Source organism: Anastrepha obliqua, chromosome 6, assembly GCF_027943255.1.
Source record: "Anastrepha obliqua isolate idAnaObli1 chromosome 6, idAnaObli1_1.0, whole genome shotgun sequence".
Classification (NCBI taxonomy): Eukaryota; Metazoa; Arthropoda; class Insecta; order Diptera; family Tephritidae; genus Anastrepha; species Anastrepha obliqua.
In genome coordinates this window covers 18,055,743-18,069,346 of record NC_072897.1, presented here as the reverse complement: position 1 = coordinate 18,069,346, position 13,604 = coordinate 18,055,743, and the positions used below count along the sequence as shown (strand labels likewise).

Sequence of the window (13,604 nt, the reverse complement as noted above, 5' to 3'; positions counted from 1 at the left end):
AGATGGCAGCCAAAATTAAAAGAATCACCTCACAGTGTAAAATCTGCAAAGAAAGTAAATATGACCGCCATCCAAATAAGATCGTTATTCAAGAAACTCCTATACCAAAACTCGCTGGACAAATTATTCACTTGGATATTTTTATCACCGACAAAAAGGTTGTGCTCACCGCGATCGATAAGTTCTCCAAATATGCGCAGGCCCGGATTCTTAATTCAAGGGCTTCAGAGGATATTAAAGAACCATTGAGGCAGATACTTTTAGCTTTTCGTGTTCCCGAGATAGTAGTAGTAGATAATGAGAAATCCCTGAATTCGAGCTCTATTACGTTTATGTTGGAAAATCAATTTAATATTAAAATCCATAAAACACCACCTTATACCAGCTCTGCAAATGGTCAAATCGAACGATTGCATTCTACACTAACAGAAGTCATGAGATGCTTGAAAGCAGAAAATACTTACAAATCTTTCTCAGAATTATTGGACATTTCGCTCTATAAATATAACCATTCTATCCATTCCACAATAGGGAAGAAACCAGTACAAGCGTTTTTCGGGAAAAATTCAGAAAACGACTCTGCAAAACAGGAAATTGAGAGGAAGGACATCATAAAAAAATTAAAACAGAAACAGGAAGCAGGCATTTCTTATCATAATAAAGAGAAATCCCCATTCAAATCATACTCAATAGGAGAAATAATCTATGTTAAAATAAATAAAAGATTAGGCAATAAGCTATCACCCAGATACCGAAAAGAAATAGTGAAAGAAAACAGAAATAGCACAATCGAGACAGAAACAGGAAGAGTAGTTCACAAAAGCCTAATAAAGAATTAATTCTATCTACCCCAATAGGTTAATCATCCCACTGTGCCGCGCAGAAACACAAATTCTGGACTACTCCAATTCACAGCTAGTTACAATAGATGCGGGAATCGAAAAACTACAAAAAGGATCATTCAAAATTATTCACTGGATAGATTTAAATGAATACGAAAAACTCATAGGAAAAATCGAGAAAACCATACAATCAGTTTTGAATCCTACCCATCCTTTGTATTCCTTCTTATCCTTCGAAACAGAAAATATAAAAAGTCATTTAAATAGATTAAGAACGAATAAAAGAAATAAACGATCAATAGATGCGATTGGCACCGCATGGAAATGGTTAGCTGGTAATCCAGACCATCATGATTTCGAAATAGTGACAAACAAACTCAATAATGTACTCGAGAACAATAACAATCAATTGATTATAAATAAATTAGCTGTTAAAAAAATCAACGAATTATCCAATGTTGCTAATGAGATCCTTAAGAGTATTAAAAATGAATCAAACATTGTCACTGAATTAATACTAGAATTAAAATTTAAAATGCAAGTTCTAAAGGAAGAAGTATTGTAGTAAATATAGAGTATGCCATTCATTGGGCAAAGGCCCATATTGTGAACTCTTACATCCTGTCAAACTCAGAAATCAATGTCACAGAAACTGTATTGCAAAAAGAAGATTTCCCTTACATAAATATTGATGAGGCTTTAGAATTTGCAGAAGTTCGTATTGCTTCTAACGGAAGTAACATCGTTTATATTGTAGATTTGCCAACCACTCAAAAGGATAATTGTAGAAATTTAATTATACGAGCGGTAAAAATAAGAGAAAAAATTAACAAAATATTGTTTAAATCCATTTTGAAATGTAGCGAAAATAAAATATTTGGAATTTCAAATAATTGTAAATCTTATAATAATCTAATAATATGTTCTAACGCTAAAATTATAAATATAAGCAACACATCATGCATACCAAACTTGTTGAACAGCCGCGCCGCTAACTGCAGTGTAGTGAATAATCAACACATTCCTACAGTCGAAGAAATATCACCCGGAATATTGTTCCTTAATCAGTATGAGGGAAGCATTCATGTGAACGGCGACCTGATACCACTAAAGGGCACCTTTATAATACGGCATCACAATGCCACTATCCAAGTAAACAACAAACTAATTGCAACAGATGAAATAGCGAATCAGCATCCAATGCCAGCGATTCTCCAACCTATGGCAAGCTCGGAAGTAATTGAAGAAGTGCTTTCTTTGGAAATGTTAAAACAGCTACGTGTGAACGACAGTAATTACATCGACACTTTGAATATGGGAAATAAAATAAATTTTTTTATTAACGCTATACTTATCTTATCGTTGATAATGATACTTGCGTACATTGGATACAAAACATACCAAAACCGTAGAAATCAGGATCAGCCACCAATCCTACAATCTAGAGATAAAAACTCATCATCGCTTACCATAGGAATAGAAGATTTACCAAGTCAATTTCAACCAACGTCATCGAACGTGGACGCTCGAAATTGAGGGTGGAAGAGTTAACTTCACACAAATTTAGTGCCCGCTTTGTTGTCCACACGCGCAATAAAAGTAACCAAACACCGCTTCCGCGGGACTCGTAAACAACAACAACGCTCACGGGCAAACAGACATCGAACCGTGAGAAAGATACCTGGTGGAATTTGCTGACATCGCTCTACTACACCTCACTGCAGTCACGCGGCCCATCTACGTGACAAGCTCATATTAATTGTAAGCAAATTTACTTTTGTCAAAATTTAAAAATTGTAAGTTAGTCCTCAAGTAGCACTCAATAAAGGAAGTCGAAACAAAAACACAGTGTGTTTTAAATCGGCTAACTTATATACTTAACATTATTCAATATTGTTTTTAAGTTATTTTAACAAAAATTAAAATTTTTCCAAGTTTATTTTGTAAATGATTTCGAAATATACTGTTTGGCAACACTGTGTGTTTAGAGAGCAATCCTGAGAGGAATTTTCAAAAATCCTGCGATAAAGTCTTCGACTCTACCATACGGAAGGGAAGTCATTTTTCATTTACATGGGGTTCTCATTTGTTTGATTGTAACAGCTGACAGGGGACTGCGTTTACGTCGGTGACTGTTTGCAGCATTATACGTAAAACTAAGGGAAGCGTCTGTGAGCAGCGCTGCAGCGCTGTTCATAACAACAGGGACCAAAGCCACAAATGGTTGAACTAATGTTATTTAGTTTATATGCATTTTTTTTCTCAAATTTATTACATACTTTTTCTTTTGAACATTAAAATTGACTTACCAACTAATAATTTACTACTTCATAGTATAGACCTGAATACATGTTTAAGAAAATTATGAAACAATATTGTTGACGCTTCATACTTCATAATTTTTGGCACAATGCTGTGCCTATAAATGGGCGCTGGATTTCTTGAAAAGTTTAACCGCACCGTAATATTTTAGGCTGTGGCCAGTGCACGCAGCCGAACGAATTTTACTCAACTACCGTTTAAATTGATCGGTTGAGTATATTTCTGTTAACTTTTGGTGAAAAATATATCTGTGGTGAACCACGCGCGCAAAACAAGCACCCCTCGAAATTCCGTTCCCGTCATTAAGACTTCCCTATGTACTTTCCTTCTCTGGAAGGCTCAGGAACGAATGGTCAGGTCAAATGTCAAATGCTAACAAAACGCGGTTAAGAGATTTTTATTATTTTAACACGACTGGGGAAAAGTTAACGTGCAAGAGTTAACATAGCGGAGCGTAGACAACAGAATTAAATAAAGCGTTTGCATTGAAATGTAAAATGCCACGATTTGGTCAGAGAATGTTAATAGAATGAGAAGGCGCAAATGTCTAATAACATTAGGGATTTCAGATTTTCACTTACCACACTAGTAGAGGATTTTAGATTTTTACCACGCTAGTAGAGAATTTCAGATTATTTTCTGTTTCTACCACGCCAGTAAAGTATTTCAGATTATTTTTCACCACAGTAGTAAGGGATTCGACTTGTTTCATGCCCACAGCAAAGTGAATGAATTTGCGATTAACAAAGCTGCGAGGGCAGTTAATTTGTGGCGCAAATGCTAAAGTCGACGTGATGATTCATGTGGTTTTAGTGGCGCGTATTTAATTAAGGTTAAAGTCCTGGAAAGTTTGGTAAAATTGCTGAGTTTATTTTAAATATAATTGCTTTAAAGTAGTGTTTTAGGTTTTTTTGTATTTTATAAGTAGAAATTTCTTTTCGGTATAAAATAGTTCAGACTGGATATGAACTGATTTTTATATAAATCAATCAAAAAGGAAATATGTATGTTAGGGTGGTCCAAAAAAAATTGGTATGCTGCCGCCCCCCAAAATAGTAAAGAATGAAAAATAAAAAGACCCGTATTTTTTTTTTTTTAATCAGACCATATTTAATGGTGCCGCCGGGGCTTTGAAATATCCCATGTATTTTGCATGGGAAAAAAATACTTTTTCGTAGATTTCATGTAAAAACCTGGAAAATGAATATATTTTAACCGGATAACTCAGTTTCTCTTCATAATTGGTCAGGGAATAACAACCAATTATGAAATAATTAATTTTATTTTTTTTCATAAAAGTAATATAAAATATTGTTTTTCGATTTTTTCTTAGATTTTCGTTTTAGGGGGGCTTTTTGGGGTTCTATAAAAAATAGTTAATACAAAAAAATTAATTATTTCATAATTGGTTGTTATTCCCTGACCAATTATGAAGCGAAACTGAGGTCTCCGGTTAAAATATATTCATTTTCCAGGTTTTTACATGAAATCTACGAAAAAGTATTTTTTTCCCATGCAAAATACATGGGATATTTCAAAGCCCCAGCGGCACCATTAAATATGGTCTGATTAAAAAAAAAAAATACGGGTCTTTTTATTTTTCATTCTTTACCATTATGGGGGGCGGCAGCATAAAAATTTTAATATAAATTATTTCCCATGCATTTTTGGACCACCCTAATGTATGTACATATAAACATGCATAGGTATATGTATTTAATCTCTTTAATTAAATCCAAGCTATATTGATGAGAAAATATCATTCTAATATCCGTCTAGAAAGCCAAACGCGCATATACACATACATATGTTTGTATATAAATATGCATACAAACTTTCAACGAACGCAGAATGTATGCATGTAAAACAGTGAAACGAATAAATTACCAATTTAGTCCATTAACAATTAAAAATTAGCACAAACATGAGAGGCATATCGTGAGCACAGTTTTTGTTTTGTGTTTGACTCAGGTTCAAGTCCTGTAAACATTTTTCTTTGTTCGATATTTTTATTTAATTTTTTATATTTGGATTAATTAGAACTGATTTAAAATAGTGTATTCAGATTTTTCTAATACCTGTTAGTTAGAAATTTATTTTCTATATAAAAATATTCAACTGATTTATATGTAAAACAGCCATAAAGGCAATATATATGAATATGCATTCATACTCGTATATTTAATCTCTTCAGTCAAATCTGAACTACTTATATACATTGAAATTCTCTAAAATTCAACAGAAACCAAAGTAAAACTCATTGAGAGATGCTGTACGTCGCAAACGGCCGGAAATGTCGGCAAACAATTCTTGGATTTTGCATGATGATAACGTGCCACCGCACCGAGCCCAAATTATACTGGATTATTTGACCACACACCAAGTAAATACCATCGTGCCTGATACCTGATATGGTCCCATGCGACTTCTTTTTGTTTCACAAGTTAAAGTTACCACTTCGTGGAAGGAGATTTCAGTCGATAGAGGTGATCAAATGGAATGCGACGAAGGAGCTGAAGGCCGTCCCTTCGTCGGCTTACCAGGGTGCATGGAGGGCACACGTGTGTCAATTGAAGGAGATAAAATAAATTTGCCTGAAATTTAACTTTGTTTTGTTTTATTTAAACATTCCCGGTACTTTCTGATCATAGGGTATACGTATGTGATTCGCTGGAATTGTTCAAGGAATCTAACTCGCGGCTGTCGCACAGTTAGAAGACATATTTACATACATATAAGTTAGGTTAGGTTATGGTGGTAGTCAGTCCATATGACCAACTCACTTAGGCCTCACAGGTCCGTTGTGATACCACTGTGCGACACGGGAACCTTGTTTATTTACTATCATGAAACCATTTTGAGGCTCTTATGAAGCGCAGGATTAGTCTAATCCCCGCGCCAGATAGTTTTGTAAGAGAATATAGGCAACCACTGCCACTATCTTATGATGCAGAGAGCAAAAGCTCTCTCAATATTTCCATTAGATCTACCGCTATCGAGTCTCGACATTTATTGTAACTATTGATAGGCAAAGCAATGTGAAAGCAACCGGTTATATATAAATAATTTTTTTCAATTAGCATATACGACTTTAATTAAAAGTGGGCCCTTTCATCCACTAACATCGGCGATTATTGGTAAGGTATAGTCATAAGACTGGATTTGTGCGACAGTCTCCAAAAATACCTAGGAACCAAGGAGTATATTTTTGTAAATTTCCGCCGAATTGAACACGCAAGCATCTAAAGGGCCATGACGAACGAAGCAACTCCACTAACAAACAACGAGGCAGGCTCATCAACACGGAATCCACCAATGTATCCTATAACGGGCACGACTGTTCGCGCGCCACCGTTCTCTGCAAAGCGGCCTGCGCTGTGGTTCGCCCAGCTGGAATCGCAATTCAGAATTCGATCTGTTTGCAATGAAGACGACATGTTCCACCATGCAGTATCATTGATCGATACGCAATCAGCAGCGGAGGTAGAAGATATAATACTACGTCCTTCTACATCAACACCGTACACCTCGTTGAAGACGGCCCTAATCGAGCGCCTTACGAAGTCAAAAGACGCAAAGCTCCCACAACTTTTAGATGGTGAGGAAATTGGTGACCGCACCCCGTCACAATTTTTTCGTCACCTTCGTAGTCTTTGTCCGGACGTTTCAGACAACGTTATTAAAGCAAGATGGCAGTCCCAACTTTCACCGCAAACACGCGCTTGCTTGGCAGCACAGCCCGACGCCTCACTAGAAGATCTCAGTCGCCTAGCTGACAAAATTCACGAGGTAATTCCAAACGTCGCACGCTCCATTTCCTACATTTCCGAAGAGCAGTCACTATGCTCCGATATATCAGAAATACGTAAGCAATTACAAACGTTCCGTTAAGCAACTCACGTAGTAGGCAACATAGTCCACAACCTCGTGGCAGACGTAGCTCGTCACACAGTCGCGTGCGTTTGTCGACAGACGGCCAATGTTTTTATCACAAAAAATTTGGCGCTAATGCTCGACGATGCCTACCAGGTTGCAAATTTGCAAAAAACGCGAAAGAGGGTCTATAAAGGCGGTAAAAGACTCTCTAATTACAACATCGCACCGCCTCTTTTTGACAGACCGCGCTTCTGAGACACAATTTCTCGTGGACACAGGCGCTGATTTATCCGTTTTCCCTCGTTCGCGAATCAAGACAAACGTAACTCCCGTTGGGTACCAGTTGTACACAGCTACAAACGCAACAATTGAAGCGTATGGGCGTCATATGCTTACGCTTGATTTCGGCTTGCGACGCGAATTCAGCTGGTGCTTTGTCATCGCCGACGTAACGAAGCCACTTATTGGAGCCGACTTTATAAGCCATTTTGGTTTGTTAGTCGACTTAAAAAACAAACAAATTTGCGATGAAAATTCGGGTATAACATCTCAAGGGCTAGTGCGAAACGTATCTCACATTATGTCAATCAAGGTGATTCCCAATCAATCGCCCTACAGCGCTCTTCTAAGAGAATTTCCAGCCATCATCAAACCTAACGGTGCATTCCAATTTGTCAAGCACACAGCGGTGCATCACATAAAAACCACCGAAGGCCCACCAGTGTCAAGCAAAGCACGTCGTCTTGCACCACATAAGCTTAAAGTAGCTAAAGAGGAATTTGCCAAAATGTTGAAATTGGGAATTGCTCGTTCATCTCAAAGTCCGTGGTCCTCTCCATTGCATTTAGCGCCTAAAAAGAACGGCGAATCGCGGCCGTGCGGGGATTATCGACGCCTCAACGACCGCACAGTGCCCGACAGTTATCCTGTGCGATATTTATAAGACTTTGGTGTTAATTTATACAAGAAAACAATATTTTCTACCATAGAGCTCGTCAGAGCGTTTAATCAAATTCCAGTCGCCGAACAAGACATTGAAAAAACAGCACCTTTCGGGTTGTTTGAATTCCCTTTCATGACTTTTGGACTGAGAAATGCGGCGCAAACGTTCCAAAGATTCATGGACGAAATCACTCGCGATCTACCGTTTGTATTCCCGTATATTGACGATCTACTTGTCGCTTCAGATGATGAGCCGCAACATCTCACACACTTCAAAACTTTGTTTCAACGTCTTGAACACTACGGACTGGTAATTTATAACGCAAAGTCGTTTTTCGGCCAATCCGAGGCTAAATTTCTGAGCCATCACATTTCAAGTGATGGTATAAAACCGCTGCCCGAAAAGTTCAGTGCGATTCGGCAACTAACGCCACCAATAACAGTAAAAAAACTGCGAGGTTTTATTGGCATGGTTAATTTCTATCGGAAATTTATTAACCTTCATGTGCCCGGTTTACTACATTTGTAGTAAATTGTGAAAAAAAGTGAGATAAAAAAAAAATTTCCGAAACAACAATGCCCGAATTTTTTAGTAGCTTCCTGATTATCAAATCAAAGTCAATTAAGAGTATAATAACACTCGAACTATTATTTGCCTGACCTCTAGATCCTACTTGAAAAAAACATCATCTTGCGGCCAGCTTACTACATTTGTAGTAACCATATAAAATGTATGCAAAATAGTATTTTATAGTTGACTTCAGCTTGTCGCATCACGAAGAGGATGACATTCGCAATGATGAGCAAGAAGAGGGTGCAATATTCGAAGCAGATTTCGAGGATGATTTGGATTCAGGCGAACCGCCCATTACCCAACGACATGATGCGTTGATCGCTAAAGATCAAACTGCATGGCTTAAGAACTTTCCTAGCCAAGCTGTTCGCGTAAGTAGCCATAATGTATTTCGGAGCACTGTTGTGGGCCCAACTCGGGCTACCCAGGGTCTAATTGAGTCTGACGTCTTGGAGTTGACCTTCACTCCATCAATGCTTCAACAAATTCTAGAAGATATGAATGAAAAAGCACGAAAAGCCTATGAGACTTGGAACGAGAAAAACTGCACTGGAGATAAAAGAATCTGGGAGAAATTAACCTTAATTGAACTAAGAGCATTTATAGGTCTTGTGTTACTAGCAGGCGTAAATAAATCAAATGACGAAGATATGGATGTGCTATGGAGCCAAGAATGCATTTGCTTTTATCGAGCAGTAATGCCTAAGTCACGCTTCAAAGAAATTGTTCGATTCATTAGATTTGACAGCGAGCGTACAAGAGCAGTTAGGCTAGAAGCCGATAAGGCTGCTCCAATATCTGAATTGTGGGCACAAATGAACGCAAATCTGCGCAAATATTACCAACCATCTGGAGAAATTACTGTGGATGAACAATTATTTGCTTATCTAGGTTTACTCAGTACATACCCTCTAAGCCTGCCAAGTATGGGATAAAGGTTTGGTTTGCATGCGATGCTAAGTCGTTCTATCCACTCAAAAGTGAAATATATAGTGGAAAAAACTCAAATGCTGGTCGGGCAAATAACGTAGGTGAAGGTGTTGTGCAAAAGCTAGTATGCCATTAGGAGAACACCGGAAGGACTATTATTTGTGACAATTTTTTTACTTCGCTAAACTTAGGCAAGTATTTAATGTCTAAAGGTCTTGCTATTCTTGGTACTGTTCGTCAAAATAAAACGTTTGTACCATATGAAATGAAGGCTGACCGCAATCGTGCTGAAGAATCTTCCATTTTCGGGTTTCTCGATGGAAAGTTTTCTTTGGTATCTTATGTTCCAAAAAGAGGCAGATTAGTTATAATACTTGCCAGCACACCTTTGACAAATTCAATTGTAGCTTAAAAGAAAAACAAGCCGCAATACATCCTTGATTACAATGCAAGCAAAGGAGGCGTCGGCGCAATGGATAAAATGCTTTCTGCATATTCAACGAAACGCAAAACATTGCGTTGGCCCTTGGCCATGTTTTATAACATGCTGGACATAAGTGCACTTGCATCATTCATCATTTACTCGGAAAACAATCCATATAACCGTCGCACAGACGCGTTCTTGCGGAGCTTGTCTAAGCAGCTTTTTATGCCAGCAATTGAACAGCGCTCTCAAGTTCCCCGGGTGCTGGGATTCCATCAAACACGTAAAGCTATCGAAATGGCACTGGATCGATCCCTTTCTGCTACATCTAATGTTGATTCATCTATTTTACCTGATATTTCCAACGAAAAACAACCAAAATATCCTGTACCTTGTCAATACTGTGAAATAGGAAGTCGTAACAACACACGAAAAATCTGTAGTTGGTGCAAAAAAGCAGTGTGTAATGCACATGCGGAAACATATATTTTGGGAAAATGCTGTGCAACTCCTGAAAATTAAAACATGTTTTGTATTATTATTATCACCTGAATTCAATATTTTTAAATAAAAAGGTTAAACACCATACAAGTCTTTTTTTCTTAACATTACATTGGTTTTGCATGCAATTACGTAGTTACTACAAATGTAGTAAGCCGACCGGGTACGTAAGTTTTATATCCCGGGCACATGAAGGTTAAAAACGCGGTGGAGTTACTCGGACCACTGAACGAAACATTAGCTGGTCCAAGTGTTAAGGGCTCACATCCAGTAACATGGACAAAAGCACTTAAAGATTCATTCGAACAATCCAAAGAGGCCCTAGCCAACTCCGCCCAGCTAGCACACCCGAATACCAATGCTGAATTGGCCATTTTCACAGATGCGTCAAATACTGCGATCGGAGCAGTGTTACAACAGCGCTCGCACAATTCATGGCAACCACTTGCTTTCTTTAGCCGGACGCTACCAGAATCGATACGCAAGTTTTCAACTTACAATCGCGAGCTCCACGCAATATACGATGCGGTGAAATATTTTCGGTATATGTTCGAGGGCCGGCATATTGTGATATATACTGACCATAAACCGCTGCAATATGTTTTTAAGCAAACATCAGGGCGCGCTACACCATGGCAGTTCCGCCGGATAGATTTTATAGGCCAATTCACCACAGAAATAAAGCATCTCAGTGGGCAGAACAATATAGTGGCCGATACACTATCACGAATAGAAACAATCTCAGCCCCTGTGACAGCTCAACAGTTAGCAGATGCTCAAAAAGGTGACGCAGAGCTTAAACAGCTTATCGCTAATCCTAATTCGACGCTTCAATTAAAAAATCTGCATTTTCCGGAGCATAACACTACCTTATACTGTGATGTATCCTCAGGAACAGTTCGTCCATTCGTAGCGGCATCTCGAAGGAGGGCGGTATTCGATTCTTTACACTCTCTCTCCCACCCCGGAATACGATGTTCACAGAAGCTTTTAACCAGCCGCTAAATCTGGCCATCAATCAATAAGAATTGTCGCGAATGGGCGAGATCCTGCATTGATTGTCAGCGAAACAAAATTCAACGTTATGTGGTTATAACACCAGCGAGATTCCAGCTACCGTCTCAGCGCTAAAACAATCGCGCACGCAATTATACATCACTGGATAGCAAGATATGGCGTTCCACTTAGAATAACATCAGACCGCGGAGGGCAGTTTGAGTCCAACCTGTTTCGCCAGCTTTCACGGTTTTTTGCTATCAGTCACTTAAAAACGACACCTTATCATCCACAAGCAAATGGCCTTATAGAACGACTTCATAGGCAATTGAAGTCGGCGTTGCTGTGCCACAATAATACTTGGTATGACGCACTTCCAATCGTACTCCCATGTCTACGCGCTTCATGGAAAAACGACATATCTACGACGCCCGCCGAATTGGTGTATGGTGAACCGGTTCGTCTTCCTGGAGAATTCATCAATCCAGCAAATAAACAACAACCTACTCACGACTTGCTAGATTTTTTAAGAAATCGTTTTCATAGCTTAACACCTGCCGATACGTCAAGGCACGGGAAACGTTCTATTTTTCGTTTCAGAGAATTGGACACTTGTTCACACGTTTTGATTCGTCAAGGTCAAATCGGATCATCATTTTCAGCAACATATCAGGGTCCATATCGGGTTATATCCCGGCATGACAAATATTTTTGCGTAGACATTCGAGGTCAGCATACATCGATATCAGTAGATCGACTCAAGCCGGTCTATGAAATCCACAATGAACCATCAGCAGAAACTTCCTCAGATTCAACCACAACTAAAAGTACACGGCGGGTACACTCCGTCGATAATGTTTAATATTAAGTTCATTTATATATTTTTTTTTTCTTCTCTTCGTAACTTGATCCTGTAAAATAAAATTAAAAAAAAAACGGCAAAGGGAGGCATGTGGCAACCACTGCCACTATCTTATGATACAGAGAGCAAAAGCTTTCTCAATATTTCTATTAGATCTACCGCTATCGAGTCTCGACATTTATTGTAACTATTGATGGGCACAATGTGAAAGCAACCGTATGAACATTCTTCTTAGACGACACATCGAAGGGCTCACTCGCGTTCGCTACATACATATATACGGACCCGCGGCCACTCGACATCACAAAAATTAAAGATTTACCAAATATTGGCAAATAATTCTACGCGAAATATTCCAATATTGACTATATTCGAATGGCCGAGAAGATTGGCATATGGGCGGCTCGTTTTATGAATGAAAGTACTTTGCTCTTAGAAATATGAGCTCGAAGCTATGAATGCATTTTATGTTTTTGTACAATATCACTACATATTATAAAACAAAGCCGCTTTTTCTGTCCCTATGTCCACGTAATCGCTTAAATCTTTAAAACTACGCAACGGATTTTGATGCGGTTTTTTTTAAAGATAGATTGATTGAAGAGGAAGGTTTATATCTATATAATGTGAAGAAATATATAAAGGGGGCGTGGCAATCGGTCAAAATGTCGCAAAAAAACATAATTTTTTTGTTTTCACGGCCATAAATCATAGACGAATCAACCAATTAAAATCAAACTTTCTTAGAGTTTAACTTTGAAATATTTACTTTCGTTCTGCATCAAAAAAAAAATTGATATATTTGTTATTTAACCAAAATTGTTTAAACAAAAGCAGCTCTTTTTCCAAAAAAAGCTGTTTGTGTGTTTGTTCGCTGTCAACCGAATGAAGCAACAGGCGTTAAGCGATAATCTCACCACACCTCATTAATGTTGAATTACATCGTATGGTGACGTATGTATGTATGTATTTACGAATCGCTCGCATTATTTCATTTCGGACGTATGTACATATGTATCTATGTATGTACTGAATTCCATGTAATTATATGCACATACAATTTTACAGCGAAATAAAACGCTATTTTCACGTTCTATATTAGTAATTCCCACATAATTAACATGTTCCCTGTCTGCTGAGCCACATATGGTTCAGGAAACGTGCGCCTGATAAGCACTGATACGTTCCTGAGCCATATGTGCGTCAGGGGGTATATAAACCACATGTGTTTCATGAACGTGCAGAAGCAAAAATGTCCCTCTACGCTCATGGACCATATGTGTTTCAAGTAGAAATACCCTACATCCGTTTTTTTTAATTATTAGTTTTACAGCG

At 38.2% G+C, this 13,604-nt stretch overlaps 1 protein-coding gene across 1 annotated transcript; it reads left to right on the top strand.

Annotated features, from left to right (window-relative positions):
* Window positions 1-6,416: 6,416 nt before the first annotated feature.
* On the top strand, window positions 6,417-7,055 carry LOC129250191 (uncharacterized). Its single transcript, XM_054889826.1, has one exon. The coding sequence runs from the start codon at window positions 6,417-6,419 to the stop codon at window positions 7,053-7,055; it is 639 nt and encodes a 212-aa protein (XP_054745801.1).
* Window positions 7,056-13,604: the final 6,549 nt, after the last annotated feature.